General features: G+C 52.1%; 2 protein-coding genes across 4 annotated transcripts in view; one reads left to right on the top strand and one right to left on the bottom strand.

Annotated features, from left to right (window-relative positions):
• The first annotated feature begins 25 nt into the window (after positions 1-25).
• On the top strand, positions 26-20,782 carry CUNH3orf70 (chromosome unknown C3orf70 homolog). The gene is made up of 2 exons (XM_050328082.1): positions 26-249; positions 17,665-20,782. Exons 1-2 carry the CDS (start codon positions 75-77, stop codon positions 18,219-18,221), a joined length of 732 nt encoding a protein of 243 aa, XP_050184039.1. The 5' UTR covers positions 26-74; the 3' UTR covers positions 18,222-20,782.
• Positions 19,905-22,476, bottom strand: part of VPS8 (VPS8 subunit of CORVET complex) — a 65,753-nt gene continuing 63,181 nt past the window's right edge. For 2 of the 3 annotated variants that reach the window (XM_050328058.1, XM_050328059.1), the window contains exon 45: positions 19,905-22,276. In XM_050328058.1, the coding sequence (XP_050184015.1) occupies positions 22,133-22,276 (144 nt within the window). In that variant the 3' untranslated portion in view covers positions 19,905-22,132. The remainder of the gene's footprint in view (positions 22,277-22,476) is intronic. The other variant, XR_007630334.1, reaches the window with a different exon arrangement.

Here is a 22,476-nt window from a genome sequence, read left to right as displayed (position 1 = left end):
ACCTCCTCCTCCTCCTCTTCCTCCTCCTCCTCCGGCCGCTGCGGCGCGGGGGCTGCGGGCGGAGTGGCGGCGCCATGAGCGGGGCGGCGGCGGCCAAGAGCGAGAAGCTGGACGAGGCTCAGGCGCTCGCCCGCAGCTGCGCGGGCAGACCCGACTTCCAGCCCTGCGACGGGCTCTCGCTCTGCGCCACCCACAGCCACGGCCGCTGCTTCCGCCTGCACTGGTGCTGCCACCTGGGATGGTGCCACTGTGAGTGAGGGGGCGCGGGGCGGGCGGAGGGCGCCGGTCCCGGGGGTCCCGGGGGTCCCGAGTGTCCTGTCGGTCCCCGCGCGCTCCTCACCACCCGTCCCGCCCCGTCTCGCGGCCGGGAGCATCCCGCTCCCGGAGCTGGACCCCCTCCTCGGGGGCTGCTCCCGGGGATCTCCCTCGGGTCCCAGCGCCCCTCGCACCGGGAGGCGGCCGGAGGGCGGGCTGTGGCACCGGCTGCTGCTGGGCACCGCTGTCCTTCGCTCCAGCTACTTCACCCTCCGTTCTAATGGTTTTCTTTTTACAGGCAAAAACCCCTCTGAGCAGAGAGGTAACTGCTTTAGGCTATATAAAGGAGATAGTTTCAAAATCCAGTGTTGATCCAGCTCTGGTGAAAAGGCGCCCAACAACTTGAATATCTGTATTCAAGATCCTGATGTGTCTAATCATGGAGGCTGGGATTCAACTGTGGATGTCCAAACATAGTTTGATGAATAATTAATCACTTAGAGCCGTGAAGAGCAGGCTTTCCCAGCAGTGTGTTGTTGCGAGGTCAGGAAACGGTGATGGAGCTGTGTACTTGGGTCGAGTTGTGTTCAGGAGATCTTAAAGCCTGGATGGTCAGGGTTAGTGCTGGAACCTTGTGTGAGGTTGCTTGATGCTGCAGAAGGTGTCCCTGGACTCCTGACATCCCATTCTCCTTTTGAATCCATTGCCATCTCTCCTTGTAATTTAATCTACACGGATTCCCCTTCACATGCACTTTTCTGCAAATTTTGTTTCATGGGGTAAAGGGTCTGCCCTAAAAGTCATCTTTTATTTGGATGTGAGCTTCTATTTGAATGAAATAGACATTCTAGGGATTTTGTCTTGATTTGAGATTCATTTGAAATCAGTTCAGAACAATGGGTGTTTTCTGTCTGTGCCCTGTGTGTGGCACAACTGGCTGTGTGAGAAGGTACCACAGTCACCTGCTGCACAGGGACAGGGATGTCTTGCATTTCATCCATGACACAAAGGGCCTCAAGTTATGACCTAGATCCACTCTTCCTTCCCAAAATTTCTCTGGCCTCAGTTATTTGTGGTCACCATAAAGATACATGAGCTTATGAGCACTCTGGAGTACAGGGTCAGAGCTCAAAATGGTGCTTATAAACTGGAGATGTTACCCAAAATCAGTTGGGAATGGTCCTGGGAGGGGAATTCAGGCATGGAGCTGGGAACACCTGGAGGAGCAACACTGTAGAGAGGCATGTGGGGATTAGGATGGGTCACAACTGCGTGTATGTCAGGAGCGGGAGCCTGCGTGGTGAAAATGCAAACCCAGACCCCAGCCTTCGCTTGGGGAGGCATTACCAGCAGCATGGCAAGTGTGCAATTTAATTAGTCTCTTCAGCTCAGTGATGAGGAAACCAGGCTGATGAGCTTTGAGCATTGCACTTTATAGAGCTGTGGGAGAATTGGGGAGGTTCTGTAGGAGATCACAGAGATCAGCTCTGAAAATATTCTTTACAAGGGGGTGCAAAAGGAAAGAGATTGTTTGGGCTGTAAAAGATTGAGGGAGGGAGGGAAGGGGAGCCTTGCAAAGTATAAGGTAGCCTTGCAAAGAAAGCTCTGTTCTAGCCCTCCTCTGCACAGACTTGGCAGATAACCAGGTATTGCTGACCTGTGGCAAGGAGAGTTTAGGTCTGGATATTAGAAAACATGGTAGGAAGGCAAATGAAGCAGGGGAACAGTACTTGAGGAGGTGAGAAGTTGTGGTCCTTGAAACCCTTGAAGGGAGCCTTAGACTGGTGTCTCTTAGGCATTACATGAAGCTACTTCCCTCTCGGAAGGACATTTGAGATCCTTAGCTGCCCTGTGGCAATCTTAAGATTTAAAAATAGTTACAACTTTTGCAAGAAGTACAGATTTCCTTCTTAATTCCTCCTTTGTGGCAGAAGAAACTTTGAGATACCTCTACCCCACAAAACTAGGATTTTAAATGAAGGAAGTCACACACTTCCTTGCTTTGTTTAATCTTCCGAAAGCCACGGAGAAGCGCGCTCCCTTCTTGCCCCTCATTTCCTAATGCAAATTTCAGAGCCAAGGATCTCTTTGTATCCTGCTTCTCCAGAATGAGTTGAGTTGGACTTAAAAGGGGTAAGAATGAGGTCTATAATGGGAAATTGTATAGAGGTCAGAGATGTAATTAAACAGTGTTTGGAGTTATCTGCCATAAACGCAGTGCTGTAATGCCGACTTGGGAATCCTCAGAGGGTTCTTGAAAGTGCTTTTCTGTGACTCCTAAGAGCTGTATTGGGGTACAGGAAGCTCTACATCAATTAAAAGGGCCTTTGAAGTATTATTTTCCATCAGCGGCCAAGGTCCTGGAGAATGTCAACTCAGTTAAAGAGCACTTACACTGAGAAATTACAAAAACTCACCATGCCATGATGAGTAGATTGTCTCCTCATGTGGATTCAGGATCACATCTGCTTACTTCAGTGACAGAGGCAATTTAGCGTTGCAGAGCCACTTGGCTATGGAAGGAATAACTGAGAAAGAGCCCAGTCTTAATTCTCCAAAGCTGTTTTTGTTGGCGTGCTGCGAAGGGAGCAGGACTTCAGGCGCTCCCTTCACTGCCGACGTTTCTGTCCGTAAAATGGCAATAATAGTTGGCAGGAGAGATCAGAGACTGCTCAGTGTATCCAGACAGCTCTGAGAACCTCAGCTGCCCTGGATGCCTGTATGACTTCTGTGTCTAAGCCTGGAGGTTTTTTGGAGTCACTTTCAGTTTGTTTCGGGCTCAGTGGGGAGCAGATCTCCTGTGAGGTGGTTCTCGGATGTGCCTCTGCACCTGGGGAGCTCTGAACCTGGGTACAACCTCCACGAGTAGGTGTGTGAACACTGTGCAGGATTGGGGGGCTGGGCTGGGATAGGTGGGTGCCTTGAGTGTCACTGGAGCCGCCGGGCTCTGTGGGCACAGGGAGGGCAGGGAACACCTCATACCTGCTGCAGCAGCTGACTGAACACCCTCCCCTGGGTGCTGCCCACTCCTGTCTCCATATGGAAGCAGGATGAGGGCTCCCTTTTCCCTGCAGGGAAAAAGCATTGGTCCAGGAGGTATTTTGCCTTCAGCCCCTGTGTTTGTCCCATTACACATTGTCCTGCACCCCTCCAGTCGGTCCCTGCCTGCATTCCCTTTGCCAGGGTGGCAGCCCCTTGTTCACCTTCCTCCCCTCTCGGTCACAGCCTGGTGGGGTTTGGCTTATCAGATGCAGGCTGAGAGCCTTAAATTACTCAGATCTACTTTTTCCAGTGGCAGAGAAAACATGCCAGAGGCAGGTCTGCAGCAAGGTGCTGCCTCCCTTTCCTCACCTCAGGATTTCCGCTGCGGCTCCGACTGGCACTGGCACTGCTGCGAGGCTGCTGGCTGTGAGGTGGTACCTGTTTCTGTCACAGGGGATCAGATCCTTGGGCTTACATCTCACCTGACCTGACAGCAGGACTTTGGCTGTGTTTTGCTAATGTTACTTCCCAAGAATTAGCCATGAGAGAAAGCATCACACTTCATACAATTACAAGATTGGTTTCATCCCTGGACATTGCAAAAATAGGGTATTCTTTTGCAGCTGGGCTCGTTTTTAATCTGAATATCTTGCATTCTGTTAAACACCCTGCAAACCCCTTGGTACGTTGTGCTGCAAATATCAATAATACATGATGAATCGTGGTTCCACAGCAGTTGTATCAATAGACAGTAATTGTGCTACCTTGTATTAGCCTTTCTGTGCTTTTTTTCCCCCTGATTCAGCATCAAAAAAAGCAAGCTTTTGGCTTTTTAAGGCTCTTGCATATCTTATATTGAAAAGTAAATGCAGCAAATAAGTTTTGGTTCCACCACTTTTACAAGGTTCAGCTGTTTGGACCATTTACAAGAAAACAAACCACAGAAGGGGAAAGCTGTGAGGTCTCCGTTGGGTGGCCAGGAAGGGAACACAGTTGCCAGGCTCAGGCATGCAAAAAGACTGTGGTGGCAGTAAAGGTTTTAAAAAGCACACCTGCTCCCCTGCCCTGTGTTCTGCTGAGTGGTGGAGAGCACTTGCAGGTGTGCCCTGAATTAGCTTCCTGCTCCCTGGCGTACACCACAGAATCGTGGCACTGTTACAGCGGAATTTGGAGCCAGACCTGGCCCAGTCTGCATGAGGTCAGGCAGGCCTGGCAAGAGACCCAAGGAACTGTCATTCCTTGGGCAAGAGGAGAGAATGGGCTTGTGTGATGGGTGGCACACCACGAAGGGCACATGTGTTCTGGATGGTTTGGGGGGAGAAGAACTTCTCTGAGTTTGAAATTCTGGGGATGCAGAACCAGCGAATATTTACATTTGTTGTTCACCTGCTCTCTGAACAGGGAGCCCAGGGTTTCTCTTGGCTCTCAGAGCCTCATCACTCTCAGACCCTTGTGCTGTGTGAGGGCATGCAGGGGGCACAGCCCATCCTGGCTGGGGTCTCGTTGGTCCCAGCTGTGAGCTGGGCAGGGGGGTGATTATCCATCACCCACAGCTGTGCCAGGAAGGGAGGCAGATCAGCACAGTCCCTGCACCTGGGTGTGCTCGGAGCAGACACTGCTGCTCATGTTCTTTGCTGCCTGAAATACCACTGATTTCTTTTATAATAGTTTAAAAATGTAAAAAAAAAATATTTTATGACCCACAGAGCTGGTGAAAGCTCTCTGTCAAGACCATCCTCGATTGAACCACTTCCAGAGACGATGATGTGGTGGTGCCACGTGACAGCTCCTCCCTGCTCTCTGCAGGTACACACCTGGCCCAGGTGCAGGTTTGTCCCCTGCCACACGGTGACTGTGCAGCAGATCAGTAGCTCTGTGCACACAAGCAGCATTTCCGAGAGGTCTCTCCCCCCTCTCCAGCGACAGGGTCATCAGCAGGGGCTCTGACAGTCTCCAAAGCCTATGTAATTATTCAGATCTGGTCTGCCTGTGGAACTGTGAGCAGGGCATTAGCAAGGCATCCTTCTTTCCTGTGACAGACCACTGGTAAGTGAGCTGAGATGGTTATGGGAGATATTTAGGTGCATCATGACAGAGCTTGGGTGTCTAAAGAGGAGCTGTGCCTGCCTGCACCCAGCCTCTGTTGACTCCCAACCTGGCAGAGAAGCAGCTACAGCCCTGGTGGGGGGACCCTGAAATAAGCCCTGAGGTGCTCTGCAGCACAGCAGACACTGTAGATCTCCCAGGGCCTTGCTTTTGCCCTGGTGGGTTTTCCCTGTGCTGGTTTTTGGTGGCTACAAAGCTCCTTGCCACACCCAGGAGGGAGCAGAAGGGCAGCAGTGCTCCATGAGTGTCCCTGTCTGCGGGAGGTGATGTGGATGGAGCTCACTGGAAGGTGCCAACTTGGCAGTGCTGGTGGCAACTTGAATTTCCAGCAGTGCTGTTCCTCAGGGGCAAAACTATATCCTGATGATTGACTTCTTGGATATATAGAAAAGGGAGCTGTAAAATACCTGTGTTTGAAACCCTGAGGCTGGTAGTTGGAGGAGGTCATATGTTTTTCTTTATGGAAAACTTAAACAGGAATGGAGCAGGGGGAGCTGGGAACTCTGGGGCTGGACATTCCTGGAAAAAAACAGCTTGTTCTGGAGGGAGGATGATCACAAATGCTGGGAGAAATAGGGGTTTTTCATTTGCTTTGGCTGTAAAAAGGATTTGGACATCCATCCTGTTTAAGTCCTTGGATCTGGACGGAATGTTTGTGCACAAGCCAGGCATTGTGCTGAGTGCCAGGCAGGGGCTGCAGAAAGGTGGATTTTTCAGCTTGTAATGGGAAAAGACTTTTAATGAGGATTTGTTGCCCGTGGCTGTGCAAGATCTTTTCTTCACCTGCATTTTGAAGAGCTATGATATTCTAGCTCTGTTCCACTAACCTGTACACAACCAAGGAAAGAATGTCAGCTTAATGTATTCTGAAGAGTTACTCTGAGGGCAAACACTTACTGCCAGTTTTTATGTGTGCTCCATTCTGGACCTGGCTGGTGTTTTGTTCCTCTGGTTTTAGTTATAATCTGGAAATCACAGTACAGATGTACCATTGATGCTGTGTCTCAGAAAGAGAACCCACACGTGTCAATTCATCATACCCTGTGGGAATGTCAGTGCCTCTGGAAGAACCTGCTGGCGTTCATTTTGAAACCCTTACTAGAATGTTGAGAGACATGCATGTTCTACTGCTATTAACAAAGCCCCTGATGTCACTTATCAGGAAGAGACCACAGGAAAATCTCTGAATTCAGGCTACTTGCTCAGTACATTTTGTAGGACTGACTCTTGTACGGCTCATCCAGGATCGAATGGAAATCACTGCTCTTTGTTCTCCACAAGTCCTGAGGAAAAGGGGCCTGTGTACCAAAACACTTCCTGCCAGCCAAAAACTCTGCTGTGCATGACTGTGAGGGTGTGTTTATTAACCTGTCTGTCCATCTGAGGAGAATGACTCAAAAAGAATTAAACCTGCTTGCCCAAAACTCAGTGATCTGTGGTAAAAGCCTCTGAGAGTGGCAGATAACTGACACCCTTCCTCTGTGGCTGCTTGAAGGGGTAACTGCTGGTTTTGTAAAGCTTGAAAGGATAAGGCTGGGAACGTTTCTTACTAGAAGCAAGTATGTCCAAGGAAAAGTTCATTAACCTTGTGTCCCATCAGCTGATGCGATTGTCTGAGAATTCAGGGTGTCCTGAACGCTTCATGGGGAGGGCTGGGGCTCTGCTCCTCTCAGGGAGGCTCCTGCTGGGGAAAGGCTGCAGGCACTTTTACTGCAGAGGAACAGCTCCAAGACAAAATCTGCACAGAGCACAGTGCCTGTGGTGAGTGTGTGGCTTCCTTCCTGGACTCTGCGGGTGGCGAAATCTGTTTGCCAGCTTGAATCTGCGAGCCTGCCTACCCCCAGTGCCCAGTGCAAAAGTGCCTGCTCACACATTATCCTTCTCTCCTGGTTGCTGATGGACGTTTCGTGTGCCTTAAACTGCAGCCCGTGGTCAAACCCTTGTGTTGTCCCCTGAGACCGAGTCACAGGATTGTCACCTTCATGGCCTCCATCCTGCGGCTCTGCAGAGCTGACACTGCTCAGCTTTGCTGGAAGCACTGAAGAGGCCTCTCAGGTGCTTGGCACAGCACCTCCAATTTCCTGGCAGCACCTTTGTGCTCATCAAGAACACGTTTTGTCGCTGCTCGTTGGTACAACCAGCAGAGCTGGGCTTGTAGAGAATGGGCATCTTGGGGTGTCCTTATGTAATGGCTCTGGCTTTAAGCAGCCCTGCACTTCATGACTCACTGCCAGCTTTGGGAACTCAGTTCTGCACATTGATAAGGCTCTACTAGAAATCTGTGTTTCTGTAAAGGACAAAAAGCAAAATGCTTTACTCACAAACAGTGTAAGATGTTCCAGAACGATAGCTGTGACAGTGTGGGCTTAGCTGCTGATGGATGGCACAAGCTCATACTAATGTAAGAGCTGGTTGACAGTAGATTGGATTCCAGGTAGAGCATCTCTCTCTGTCTGCATATAAAGTGACCCTGGGTTAGTGAGTTGTGGCTTTTCTTCCAGCACCTCCATGAATTTATCTGCCCACAAGATACAGAGTATGTTTTCATAAGTGCTTCGACTCTTCCACTAATCAATTTTTATGTAGTGACTGATCACAGAACTCAAGAAGTGTAGTTGGTGCAATTTGGAGATGTTTCTGCCAATAGTCAAATATATTCACATAGATGGAAATCCAAAACCTACTGGCCAAGTAAAATCTGATTGCTTGGCAACAGGGCCTTGTTTTTAACATACCCACACTTTAACTTGGGCCCCACAACAGTGGAATTTATACATAACCTGTGTTGTAAAACAATTTCAGCAATGCGTTTGCATTCTTGTTCTCCCTGGTGGCTGTGGAGCTCGAGAGCCCCCACTCTGCTCTGGAAGCTGTTTGTTTTGTTGGGTAGCTGCACCCAGCCCCGCAGCGTGTCCCTGCTGTGCCCAGCCAGGGCAGCTCTGTGCCCATCCCTCTCCCTGCTCCTCGTGGTGCCGGGGCTGGAGCTCACCTGCAGCTGTCCCAGGCAGGGGCTCGGCTGTGCCCCGCTTCCTGCTGCCTGTGCCGATTGGATTTCAGGGCTTCCCCGATCCCAAGCCCCACTCCAGGTGTTTGCTCTCCCTCGTGTGCTGCCTGTCCCTGTGCTGGGGTGCCCTGATCAGCTCCTGCAGCCCTCCAGCTCTGGACAGGGCAGGTGAAACCCTCACCTTTTGCTTTGATTTCCCTGCCTGTGTCACTGGACCTTGGCCTAAGGGCACAGGGACCATTATCCGGCTGGTTCAGTGGGATCTTGGCTCTCTGGGTGTGAAACCGAGGGTGATGCTCACTCTGCCACTGTCAGAAGGGATCAGATCCTTGGGCTTACATCCAACCTGGCCTGACAGCAGGACTTTGGCTGTGTTTTGCCATGATGGATCGTGGTTCCACAGCAGTTATACCAATAGACAGTAATTGTGCTACCTTGTATTAGCCTTTTGTGCCTTCCCCCGTCACCCCCCCCTCTGTGATTCAGCTATTTGAAAAAACAAGCTTTTGGCTCCTTAAAGCCTCTTGCATGTCTTACACTGAAAAGTAAACCGTGAGTGCTGTGTGTGCTCCCACCTGTGCTCCTCCTCCAGTGGTACCTGGGCTGTTACTGTCTCTTGCAGAGCATTGCTGGATCCCACACCCCTCCAGGGAAAGGTTGGTGCCTGTACCTGCACCCACCAGCTCCACGTGGTGACGTATTTTGGGTGCGATCAGAGAGAGGCAGTCCTGTAAATTCTCCAGAACTGGGTTCTGGAGAGGCCTGTGACAGAAAGAGGAAGAGTGTTTTGAATGAAGTGGTAATGGAGATGTGCACATCAGGCACCAGAAGCAGCAGTGGAAGGAGGGTTGAAAGCGTGGCCTATGCTGGTAACAAGGACACTGCTCCCAGCAGTGAAGTTGAAGGAGGTGTTTGTTTGTCCAGGTTGAAGGCTCACTCTGGGGTAAGGCACCACAGATCTGTGTCAGCAGAGCCCCTGTGCTCTGCCCACAGGAAGGGAGCAGCACAGGTACAGCTCATCCCAGGGTGCCACGTTCTGCCAGCCAGCAGCAAACCAGGCTGTGGCCACACAGACGTGTCCATTCCAAGCTGCCACACCCAACCTGCTGCCCCAGCTGTCCCCTGTGGGTGCAGAGTGCAGGTCTTTGGAGAAGACTTCTCCTTCAAGGACCCAGTGAGCTGTTCTGCTTATCTTAGACTTCCCAGGAAAACATTCCATCGTGTGCAGAGGCTCAGGGTGCCCCCCTGCAGCACGTACTACATATGGAAAATGACTGCCTTGTCTCTCCGGTGCCTGTGATTTCTGTGCACAGGCAATGCCGTGGTTTTCTGGGTAGTTTGACACTGAGCTGTGCTTATCCTGCTTTGTTGCCATATCAGCACACTGACTGGCTGCATGGAAACCATAGGATGCTGAAGCTTGAGCAGATGGTGCACAGGGATGGGGTTGTAGAATAAATATTTAGCACTAAGCCATTTTGTGCTATTTTTCTCTACTGAATTTTTAAAATATCTAGTGTAACTTGGGGGCTAAAACTCCTCAGGGGAGAGTGCAAAGAGTGGCTGTTCTGCCCTTTGGGGGTGGCTTTGGAAGGGATGTTGGAAGGTGAATATCCTGGCATTCAGAGCTCGGGTTGGGATGGACAGCACTCAGCTGCTGTGCTCGTGGAGGTGTCCAAGGCTGGCGCCACGCTTTCCATGCCTGCACTTCCATGTGCCTGTGTTCTTGTGATCCAGCAGGGGCTGGGGTTAGTTGTACCTGTGATATTTGTGGCATTTCTCCATGTACTGGAAGGAAAGGGCTCCTCCAGAACACACGTGGTGCATGCTGTTCCTCATTGCTTTGGGTGTCGATACTCTGTTCCCTTGCAAGGGTTAGTGAGCAAATATGGCCCCTTTAAGAGGGTTTATGGCTGCCTGAAACATCCCTCAAGCCTTCTGGGTTGCTTTTCCTTTAAGTCCAGTAAATCCATGTAAGCAGTGAGAGGAAAGAGCAGGGATGATGGAGGAAGCTCCAGGGTTTGTTTGCATTTAAGCGTTACCTGCTCTTAAGCTGATATGCACAGAAACCCCTGAAAGGCTTAGACAGCTCACAGCATGTACTGTCATGATCCTTTTTGTATTTAAAACAGTTCAAGACAAAGGGCATTAAAATACAAATCTGATGAAGAAAAACTTTCTGATGTTTCCCCCTCTTAGTTCTGTGAAAAGCATCAGGTCAGAGGCCGGCACAGCTGTCTGTGGCTGTACAGCAGTGAGGGAACACCTCTCCTCCACAGGGGAGAATCACTGCTGGGGAGCCACTGCAGCAACATTGCTGGCCTCGTTCTTCCCTATGCTTGGATGGGGCTGGGAATGGGATGGATTCATCAGTGCTCTGGTGGAGGTGCTTCTGTGAGAAGCTGCTGTTTGCAAGGACACACCTCTCTTAGGTCAGAGCCTGCTGCCCTTTCCTGCTGCACTTCAGACTACTCAGGTGTGGCTTTTTTTTCTGTTGTTCCTTTCCAGAGTTGATTTGTGTCCTTGGAGTCTCTTCTGTGATCCCTTCATGTGCCCTTCTAGCTCTGCCAGAAATCCTGTAGGTGTGTGGAACGCTCTGTCTGCATCCCCTGCTCTAGAAATTTGTTTGAGAAATCCCAGTGATTTTTGAAGTTGTCTGGATGAAGCACAGGGTAGAAATTTCCCTTGCACTGGGGTGTTGCATATCTTCACCTAAGAGGCTCCTTCAACACTGACAAGCATTTCAGTTATGCCTCATTATAACCACCAGTAGCCCAGTAGAGTTCTGCTTGGTCTTGTGCTGTAAGTCTGGCAGTGCCTCAGTGTCCTGAAATGTTTTCCATCTCCTCCACTGGCTCATTCCACGTCTCATGTTCACCATGCAGTCTGTGATGTTTGCTGAATATGGCATGATGGCTGTTCCATACAATGCAGAGGAAGGGAAACTGGGCTAGCAGTGGGATTTTTCACATTTGTCATCTGTAGATGTGCTCAGGGTCTCTCCTGCCATTTGTTCTCACCCCTCTGGAAAAGCTATTACTGTGCTCTGAGCAAAATGCAGTTTGACTGTGATGGTCCTTGGTGAGTATTTATGGTCAGGGCCAGTCTTTGTTTGCAAAGGGTTCTTGTTCCAAGCCGTGCATGTAACAGGAGAGAGAGGACGAGGGGGAAGGCCAGAGCGTTGTTTTGTTCGCTGTTGCAGCCAGTGGGGCTGGGAAGCAGCGACCCTGGGCAGCGGCTCAGACCAGCATCCCACTTCCAGGTGGAATTCTGCTTCATGGAGCACTTCTGAACGACAGGGTACCTCCAGCAGGCTGAGGATGCTGAGTGCCCCTCAGTAAATGTGTCCAGGGTGTGGGCAGCAAGCTTTGCTTTGGTCTGTGAAGGAGGAAACCCCCACCTGCCCTGAGGCTCTGCTCTGTCAGCAGTGAAGTGATTCCCAGTTCCTTCCGGTGCACGGGCTGGGGCTGATCACGGGCTGGGCTGCTGTGACAGAACTGTCTGTCACCTGTGCCACCCTGGAAGCCAGCTGGGTGTGTGACAGTCCTTGGGCTGCTGTGCCAGGGCAGGCAGCAGGGCACCACTCCAGCCCAGAGCTGTCACCTCCTGCCAGCCCAGCTCCCTCAGACTGCGTGTGCCTTCCCAAACAGCCAGACTTGCTCTCCTGCCATGAGGTGTGGAACAAGTGCTGCTGGCAGAGCACTTGGTAGTTCTCCATCTCTTGCTATGACAAAAGGCAGTGCTCGAGCAGCTGATCTCCGAGGCTTCCATACACAGAACAGCTGTGGAGTGAGCTCGCTCTCCTTGGAATGGTCGGAATCCCTGCAGGGCAGCACTGCCTCCTGTCACACCTGCATTAGGAATGCTTGCTTTGCCTTCCTCCTCCAGAGCTGGGTGGTATTTAATTAGGGTGTTTTTATGTTCTTCATGGTGGGGCCGATTCCCCTCCTGTGTGAGCTGATGTTTTCAGCAGGGTTGCGTGTGGCAGTAGGAAAGTCTGGCACAGCTGGAGTGGGAATTCCACTAGACTTTGCAGCAGAGGATCACAGTGCTGTGACACAGGTGTAGGTTCAAGCAGCACCAAGTCACCAATGTTTAAGGAGCAGTTCCCTGCCATAGAGCCATGGGAGCTGACGGTACAACCCATCACACACCTGATGGGGGTCTGTATCAGTCCATGGGGGCGCAGCTCCAGCCTCTCTGGAGGATTCATCTCAGCCAAAGGCACGGAGGTATCCACTGGGATCAGAGCCAGTCCTCCTCTAGCCCACCTCAGCTCCGGGCTCCCACCACAAGAGCTCAGCCCACATGGGAGCAGTTCCTAAACTGAGCCAGGTCGGGTTAAACTGAGCCAGGTCACGTTCAATACTGTGCAATTAGCAGGTCTTCATTAACCTTGCTGATTTTTGGAGATAGATGAGCTGGCAGATGAAGAAATATTTGTTCAAGCAGCTGCAGGGGGAAGAATACATATGAAAAAAAAAAGCTTTATGTTTCAGTTAATAGATGTCTAAATGCCCTGCATGTGAACAAAAATCCATGGTATGCATTGCTGACTTAGACTTGTCAGACCCACAGCTCTCTTTTTCCATTTTCTGAAGTGCAGTGCAATTCATGTTGTTATTTATTAGGGCCAAGTCCTCCAAGGTAGCATTTTTAGAGGGTAAAGCTTGAGAATTTGTTATGAGCAACCTCAATCCTGAAAGATGGATTTTTATTGTTTTTTTCAATATGCCAAGCACATTAATGAGTGTCAGAGGTAAACCAGAACGCTGGGACGGAGGGAAGTGGAGAAGAAAATCTTCCAGCAGCACCTCTGCCTATTTCATGGTTAAGTTATTTTGTATTAGCCACGGAAATTGCTGCTGTGTCTGTTTGGTGAGGATGCATGCAGACTGCCCAATTAGCAAAAGATCAGAGAGAAAGGACCTCAGGGCTTGTTTCTCAAGGCTTGACACGGGTTTTTGGAAGCAGGAGGCTCTGTCATACAGCTTCCAATCAATCAGCCACATAGTTCTGGTTATCAATGCCACAAACATAAGAAATGTTCCAGGTTGCCCGAGTTTGCTGGAGATGTGCAGGTGATGCTAGAGCTCACAGCTCTGCTGGATCCTGCCCCAGCCTGCTGGCAGGCTCACTGGAGGCACGGAGCCAAGGCTTTGGGGAACAGCATCCATCCCATTTGGCAGTGGAAATCCTGTTCCTGGGCACAGAGCAGCAAGGAGATGAGCACTGCCCAGCACTTCCTTGGACACATTTGAATAGTTGTTCTGCAGTTGAGTATCGGCTTCAGCGTGTGCCAGGCCCCTGGGGATTTGGTTTGTGGGCTGGCACCAGGGTCAGCTGAATGAGGAATGGAGACACAATCAGCCCTTTCTGGCTGTGCACAAGCTGCTGTGGCTGTGATGGGTCAGACAGGAGGGGGAGTGTTGATGGAGAACTCTCAGTGAGTGCAGAGCAGCCGGAAACGAGGCACCAGAGCAGCTCAGGGGGCACAAAGGGTTCAGTGTATCCTGCAGACCTACTCCGGTGGTCTCTCATTTCATCATCTCACTGTCAGCTTGTGGCTGGCATGAACATCTGGGACTTACCATGAAAGTCATTCTGGCAGAGCCTCATTTCTTTCCCACAGTTGCTGCTCCCAGGATTGAAACGGGCTCTTGTTTCCCCTGAGCCCTTTTGCCACGGTGGTGGAACCGCAGAGCCGGGACTGTGAGGCTTCTCCGTAGCAGCTTGAGAACTTCCCAAACTTCTGCAAATGCAGTAAATTGCTTTCCACAAGTATTTTTGCAGTGTTTTTCCTTGTCCGCCTCCTGCGTAGGCAGCGGTGGAGAGTGACCCAGGAAGCAAGTGGTGATGCAGCGTCTGCTCTGGCACCTGTATTTGTGCAGAACACTGTCATTTCAGGAGCATTCATCAGCACAGCGCAGCGTTCTCCAGCCCACTTGGTTGGAATAAATAGGCAATAAATTCCATGCTAGCACATTAAATGGGATGGATCAGAATAGGTGCTCGAAACACTGTTTTATCACAGACTGCTGCCAGCTGTTCACAGTCAGCAGAAATATTGCTGTGGATTTCCATGGGTGTTTGATCAGATTGAGACGGATTGTAAGAGAACTTGGGACTTGTGCTTCTGGGATCATTTTCTGTGCAAAAGCCATCCCTGGCAATCCTGCAAACTGCAGGGGTGGGGGGTGATCTTATTTTTAAATTTCTGCATTTATTTTTCATAGGCTGCGTCCCGGCTGACGCGTTTCCATGCATTATGTAGGGTGAGGAGTGGTAACCAAGGCTGTGAGCACAGTTTTTTCCATGATCCAGGCTGACAATCCCAGCTCTGAGCACCTGGTCATGCTTTAAAACAAGTTTAATCTGTCTAAAACAAATAAACTCGCCCCTAAAACCAGCTGAAACTTCACAAACTTGTACCAGAATTCTAAAGAAAGGTACAAAGCAGTTCACGTGTTAAATCCTGTTTTCTGCCAGCCAATTCCTGCTTTACCTTGGCAGAGCTTGTCCTTGGAATGTGAGGAAACCATTTCAGCCTGTGTGAGGTGACACAGACGGGCTCTGAAATCCTCTGCTCCTGCCCTGGAGTTAGTGCCAGCGGGGCAGTTCTGAGACACTGCCACGTGCTGCTGCAGTGGGAAAACAACCCACTGGGCTCCCAGCAACACTGTCTGCCCCTGACACCTCTTCTCCTCTTTTCCCAAAAGGGGAAAAACAAACAACAAAAGTCACACTGCTGAATCTCTGCCTCACCATTCCATGCCCATGCTGTAAAGCTTTCTTGGCTTAAATCCACTGCTTCCTTCTCCAAACATCCCCCAGCCTTCTGCCAGCACACGGGGCTGTTTTAAGTGAAAACAGAGTCCTGTTGTGCAGATACCGTTTTTCTTGATCCTGCTAAAATCTTCACCAGAGTCTTCCTTGGATGCTTCAAATAGAGGTGGCACAAAACTGAGTTGAGGAAATGCTTTTCACTAGTGTCTGTTGTCAGTGGAATGCGATAGGGGCCCACACGGAAGCATTCCAGATCCATGGATAAATGGAGCATTGTGGTTTGAGGCAAGGGCAGGTTGCACTTTGGTTTCCATGAGCTGAATTTATCAGACACTCTCCCAGCCAGCAGCACACTAATCATCAGCTGTGGGCTTTGCAGGGCAGGGGCATATTGAATGTTCCCAAATTTCACAGAAGGGTTTCTGGGAAGCAGCGGATAGCAGGAAGCTGTGGGCTGCTGCCGTGGCTGTGAGGGCGAGGAGCTGCCCAGGGAAGTTCTGTCAGCAAGAGCTGAGGAACATCCGAGAGCCCCCATCGCTCAGTGACTCCAGAACCAAGGAGCTGCTGCTCCAAAGGGCTCTGAAGGAGCCCGAGTTCTGCTCTGCCCGGGGCTGCAGTGCCAGCACTTCATCCCTCCGAGTCACAGCAAGGGCAGGGACCACGCCATGGTACAGCAAAAAGAGGGCGAGCGGACAGGATGGCTTTGTATTTTCTGCCATCCCGCTGTAAACAGGCAGGGGAAAAGCTTGGTTTATTGTCACTGAGCTTTTCCAGCAGCTCTGTGAACAATTGCCCTTCCACAGATGGCAGGGAGAAAGCATTCCACGAGGTATTCGAGGGGAGCTGGTCAAACCTATTCCAAACTCTTCTTCCCCTTCTACTGGCGGTTCTCAGCTCTGCCTCTTTCCCGCGGCACACCGGAGGGATTTCCTCGCCAGTGTTCCGGTGCTCGCTCCTCTGAGCCTGCGTTGGGAACCGCTGGCATTGCAGCCTCTCCCACATTCCCGTGCTCCCTGAGCTCTTCCTGCGGATCTCTGTCCGCTGTTTTCGGGCGATGGGGGTAGGAAGTCCCAGCCGACTTTCACACGGGTGTGTTTCCCTTCCAACACCACCGGCACAGCAGGGAGGGAAAAGCCTTCCCGGCGCTCGGGGTTCCCCTGGTGACGTCCCCGCCGGGCTGGCAGAGCACAGCCTGTGCGTGGGCCTGGAAGAGCCAGGAACACCCAGAGCATCCTCAGCCCCTCAGTGCCAGTGCTGTCAGAGCTCCTCCCAAGGCTGGGAGGCATTCCCAGGCTGATTAGAGGGGGGGATTTTTCTCCTGCAGAGAGGCACGGCAAGGGGAGCGAGCCCTTCCTTGGGGCTCGGAGCAACCTAGACTAGTGGGAAGTGTCCCTGCCCATGGCAGGGAGTTGGAACTCAATGATCTTCAGGGTCCCTCCCAAGCCAAGCCGTTGTGTGATTGCCAAAGGAACGGGTAATTCTGGGGAGAAAGGCTGCACCTCCGAGCTGGGAGCACAAGGGCACGTGGCAGATCTGAGCACAGGGCCGGGTTCCTTAATGCAGGAACTTTCTGCCCCTCACCTGGGGAGCTCCGAGCACCCAAACAGCCCTTCAGCAGCGTTTGCTGCCTGGGCAGAGCAGGGGTTGCAGCGTGTGCAGCAAAACTCTTCTGACAGCCCCACTACTCACCCGGCTGCTGGAATTTCGTGCTTTCCCGGCGGATGAGCCCCTAGGGAGACATGAATCTTTCAGAAGCTTCATGCAAATAAAATGCAGCATTTTACAGTCTTAGGCATAGCCTCGGGTTTCTCAGTTTTTCCTAACATAGTCCCAATTTTCTGCTCTCTTATTTATTTCTTTTACTAAAGATGTTCAGTTCACACTTTGTTCTGCTCAATATAACCAACATAATCCTATTTTCTTACTACTTAACCAGATAATCAGGATGCCAAGAGCATTTCTATAGCCTAGAAATGCCCTTGTTTTCTGCCTTAAAATTCTAATTGTAGTCATGTATGATCTCTGGTTTATAATACGGAAGAACAGGATTTAGACCTCAGGGAAAAAGAAAATGGAAACATGGGCAGGGAGACTCATTGGAATAATAACAATATAATAAAATTTTGATCATTGTAGCAAAGATGTAAACTAGAACTGCTCTGCTCAGTGGGAAAAAAATAAATAAAAATCCCTGAGCATCTCGTAATTTTTCTTTCTCCTGGAAAAAGGTGTGGGCAGCCTTGGCGTCCGTCCCACTTCTTGGCTATGGAGTTGTGCCTCTGGGGTGAATTTTCTGGAGTTAGTGATGTCCTTGAAGCAGAGGCAGGGAGAATAGCAAAGCTAGAGTATGGGAGGTTACACTTACCTGCAGGATTAGGTGTCAGAGGATCCCTACCAGGAGGGGCCCGAACACCTGGAGGCCACCGAAAGCAGCAGCCGCTGCCTGCAGGGAGCTGCTGGTGGTTATTGACGGTCAGGGGCATCACGTGGAGACAACACTCCTCAACTGCCGCTCCTCTGTCTCCCCACAGGTAAATACGTGTACCAGCCCATGACCCCCGTGGAGCAGCTGCCCAGCACCGAGATCCCCGTGCGCCCCCGGGAGCCCCCCAACACCATCCAGATCTCCGTGTCCCTCACCGAGCACTTCCTCAAGTTCGCGCCCGTCTTCCAGCCCCCGCTGCCCCCCGACTCGCCTCAGTTCTGCACCATCGCCGACCTGTTCATCGACAACTACCGCGTCAAGTGCATCAACGGCAAGATGTGCTACGTGCAGAGGCAGCCGCCGCCCGCGCCGCACCGGGGCAGGGCCGAGGAGGCCCCCGCTCGCAACGCCTTCATCACGGCCGAGAGCAACACAGCCAAAGCGGAGCACTGCTCGTCCCCCTCCAGCTCCGAGGACTCCGGCATCAACGCCGTGGGGGTTCACTACATGGAGTCGTGTGACGAGGACACGGAGGGGGTGGCTGAGTTGAGCTCAGAGGAGGATTACAGCCCGGATAGCAGCTGGGAGCCGGACGAGTGCCCGCTCCTGTCCCCCTCGCAGTGTGAGATGGAGGTGATCGAGACTATAGAAACCACGGTGTGACCCCGCGGCCGGCACCGGCTCAGTCCCATTCCCACTCAGTAATGTTGCTTTTGTAGTATTTCTATTTTCTGTTTTTTCTGACAATCCCTTTTTTCCAGTGCACTTGATATTTTGGATTCCTTATGGGAGTGGGGTCACAGGACTTACATATGGCGAACTAGCAGCAGCCTGAGCAGTTTTAACACATTCTCAGCCTGATCAGCTCTCCCATGTCTGCACGTAAGGTAGTGACAAATCTTGAGACTTTTCTAGGAGAAATAGGCCCTTTTTTTGGTCTGGGTTACCCCCACACCCCCCTTCTCCCACGAGGACGTGCCACTCGAGGTGTTTCACCCGTCGGGGGTTGTCAGTGGGCCCTCAGAGCATGGGAGGTGCACGCCTGGAGCAGCAAACCGAGTTGCCCTTACTCTTTCTCAAACAGCTACGTGAGGGGGGGCGGGCAGAGGCTCCTCCTGTCTCTCTCTGTCCTGACAGCGCCTTGTCCAGCCTCTTCTCTAGTGCTGGTGTGACTCTTCTCCAAGGCTGCGGGCACCACACTTCCAGCAGGTTGGAACGGCAGGCTAGAGAACGCACAAAGTGCCTCCCAACTTTTCTCCAGGCTATGCACCAAGCAGCTGCTGAGGCAGGTCAGGCTCTGAAAGCTCCTGAGGAGGCAGCTCTCCCTGAGGGGCAGCAGGCGCCTGAATCCAGTTGGTCCCTTTTCTCTGCCTGGATCTTGGGAAGGGGATGTGGTGTTGCAGGAGGCAGGAGGGGCAGCAGGGCCATCTCACCAGTACCACACTAGACTGGGGTGCACCAGGACAGGGGAAGGAAGCGACTACCTCCAAACACACAATCCACCCCCGGCTCTGCCTGTGCCTCCTCCTGGGCTGTTCGGGGCCAGACACTCAGGACCAAGTGGCCTCAGGGCCTGCATCTGCCTGAAGAATAACAAAAAGTTAAACAGCATTTTATCAGCCACACCACTGTGTTGGCAGAGCTTGGGGACGGCGTGGAGGTGCCCGTGGGTGTGTGCTTGTTAAAATACAGCCCCAGGTCATTCTAGCAGGGAGAGGAGACTTTGGCTCCTTCGCTTCCAGTCCAGGAGCAGGTTCAGAGCAGGGGTCCTCACTGGGGAGGACAAGCTGGGAGCACAAGCTGCCTCACAGGAGGTTTGGTTTCAGCCCTGCTTGAAGGAAACAAAAAGTCACTGAGATTTCAGTGGGCTCAGCTGAGCTGGGGTCAGTAACGTGTGTTCCCACAGCGTTACTGCCATCCTTGGTGCAGTTCTGTTTGGGTTTCAGAAGTCCCTGGTGAATCCAAGGCTGTATAAAGGTGTACAGTTAGTGACTGATCCTAGATTATAGTCCATAGTAGAGGATGGCTCATCTCTCACTGTATCCTGACAATGTATTCCCAATTTTATACACTTTGTAATCAGTATCTTTAGAAGACAATTTAGGCAACAGTGTGTGTCTGTGCACATACGTGTCTAGGAGTTTCCATGGGTGGATATAAAGTAATGCTGTACTTTTTAGACTAACACTTTCAGACAAAAATAATAGGTTTTATAGTTTTGATGACTTACATAAAAAAGTGCAATGCTTGTGAAATGAGGAACTTGGGCCATTGCATGAACAGATACATTCTCACAAGGCACCTGAAAATACTGTTTTTCTGAGGGCATTTAAACAAAGGCCGTAGTAAAACTAAATAGGATTTATTTATTTTTTAAGGAAGGGGTTGTTTTTCTTGGCTAACTAAGGTTTCTAACAACGTTTGGGTGTCTTAGGACCATTCAGACACATTTCATAAGTAGAAGGAAACATTATGTATAAACCTACAACATTTATTCATATTTAATCTTTCAATTGTAATCTGAGTGGAGGGCTGGACAAGCTCACTCTCATGCCTGGCCTACCTGAGTTTTCCTCCCAGAAAGGGGAAGGCTCTTCCTTCCCTGGGGGAATGGGTGGGCTGGCAGCTGCTCCCACCCCAGGGGTTGGTGGGGGCCTTTCCCAAGGGCAGGGAGCTCCTCCCAGCTCTCCCTGAGGCACCAAGCACAGGGTGGGTCAGCAGGACCCCTGGCCTGGCACGAGCTCACCTTGTTTGCGGGCAAGCAGGAGCCGCGGCCCCGCGTGGGCACCGGCCGTGAGCGCGGGGACCCTCAGGGTGGTGATGGCCCAGACTCACCGTGAGGTCCTGGGGGCCCACAGGGCCCTGTCCCTGCCAGGATCCATCCTTTCTTAACTGTAAGTAATTAGCAATATTCACAAGCTGTGAGTGTCTCCTACCCAGGATGTTCAGATGTCTTAAGCACAATAAGCTGCCTCTTCCTTCTGTTGTTCCTGGAAAACGTCAGCGGAGCAGCCTGGGGTGGGACAGGGCTGTTCAGGGAGTGTTGGGGCAGCGGCCCAGCAGCAGGTTCTCCCTGTGCTCCATCACACTCCCACGGAAACGTGGTCCCTTTCCTTTGCACAAACACTGGCCTGGCCGTGCCCTTCGAGCCATGCCCTGGGCTGGCTGCTCCACCCTGCCAGGGAGAGGTGTGTATATCTTGAATAAAATACTGAACAACTGGCCTTCTGCTTGTCCTGACTCCCCATGTGCTTTCCATACTGGAGTGAAACATCCCTGCATTTCCAGCAAAGGAAGGGGCAGCTGACACCCCCCAGGGCAGGCAGCAGAAGGCAATCACCACATGCAGCACACCCCGGTGGGCACCCCCAGGGCCCAGCTCCCACTTACCCAAAGGGCTGTCCCAGCCAGGGGGAAGGACAGAGGGGACAGGAGCCACCCCAGCTCAGGTGCCCGTGGGGCTGCAGGCTGGAAACACCAGTGTGCACTTCTCAATGCTGGTGGGAAGGAGGTGAGGCACTTCTCCTGGCCAGGTGAGCTCTGCACAACACCTCGTGCTTCTCTGTTCCCATACTCCTGCCATTCCGTGTGAGCTCTGCATGGATCAGCCACCAGAGTTCTGTGTGCAGGAAGAACAACCCCACCCGGTGCTGTGCCCTGGGAGCAGCTGGGACCCCCAGGGTGTGGTACCCCAAAACACCCACGTGCCAGTGACAAAGTGAGCAGGAGGAAGAGGAGTGTGAGTGAGAAGCCAGAGGTGACAACACACAAACCCCACTAACACGGAGGTGAGAGCAGGTGCTAAAGGTGCTGTTGGGAAGGGACACGGCCCAGTTTGGTGTTACAGAACACTGGGCTCAGCTTAGAGTGACAAACCTCTGTGACCACCAGCACCCATCACACCCACCCTCTAACCCCTGCAGCCCCCGAGTGTCTGAGACACCTTTTCACATACGCTTCCCCCACATTCCCAACATAAGGTACAACGGGGTGAGAGGGGAGGTTTGGGCCTCACCCCCCAGGGACAAGATTTCTCTCTCTTACCAGCAGCCCTCACCCGCTCCCCGTGTGCAGAAAGCATGAGAGAAGTTCACCCAAGGGCCTCTTTAATGGTTGGAGGGTGGGACACACCGTGCACAGGTCATGTTTCCTGCACATTCCTCAGCCTTCTCCAGGTTTGCCTGTTCTGTGCCCTCGGATGGGGCTAGGCCTTGGCAAAACAGCTGCTTTCAGAGCACAGAGGTCAGGTTTGGCCCCAGGCACAGCACCAACCCCGGGACACAGCTGTGGGCTCAGCGCAGGCACCTCCCCCGTTATGTGGGCAGTCCCCACTGGCCAAGCCCGGGGTGGGCACAGGCAGCCCTGCTGTCCGTGCCCTGGCTCCAGCTCCCAGCCCAGCTGCCCTGGCTTAGGGAGAGGCTGCAGCAGAGCTGGGAGATCACCTAGCTACAAACCCACAGTCAGCCCAGAAGGTTCTGGAAAAGGAGATGTGGGGGGAAAAGTCCGGTGGAGCGATGGAAAGGCTTGCCAGCAGCAGGACCCGAGGGCAGCCCAGCCCTGCCAGTACAGGAGCACTAGTCCTCGGCCAGCGGAGGGGGGGTCAGGTGGAGCTGGAAGGTCTCGTTCTGGAAGACGCTGCTGGAGGCCGGGTCCCCGTGGGAAGTGCTGAGCAGCCCGTGCTTCTCACCACCACGGGCCAGCTCTGTCAGAAGAGCCAACTGCAGGGAAAACACACATGGATCACCCTCAGCACCCCGGAACACCCTGCAGGGAGCACAGGAACAGAGCGCTGGGGGGTCACCGTGTTCCTGCAGCGGTCAGAGAAACCTTAACCCACCTACAGCAAAGGGTGTCTATGGAGGGGCCCTACAGAGCTCCAGGTGTGACACCAGTCCAGAGCTAAACAACTCACCAGGGA

The sequence above is a fragment of the Myiozetetes cayanensis genome, unplaced genomic scaffold (assembly GCF_022539395.1).
Source record: "Myiozetetes cayanensis isolate MyiCay16 unplaced genomic scaffold, myiCay2020 scf36, whole genome shotgun sequence".
Lineage (NCBI taxonomy): Eukaryota > Metazoa > Chordata > Aves > Passeriformes > Tyrannidae > Myiozetetes > Myiozetetes cayanensis.
This window is presented reverse-complemented; position numbering and strand designations above follow the sequence as displayed.

Excerpts from the sequence above, each read along its gene's own strand:
- CUNH3orf70 (XM_050328082.1), top strand. The coding sequence starts at position 75 with ATGAGCGGGGCGGCGGCGGCCAAGAGCGAGAAGCTGGACGAGGCTCAG. Across the intron at positions 250-17,664 it reads CCACCTGGGATGGTGCCACT|GTAAATACGTGTACCAGCCC; the intron begins GTGAGTGAGGGG and ends GTCTCCCCACAG.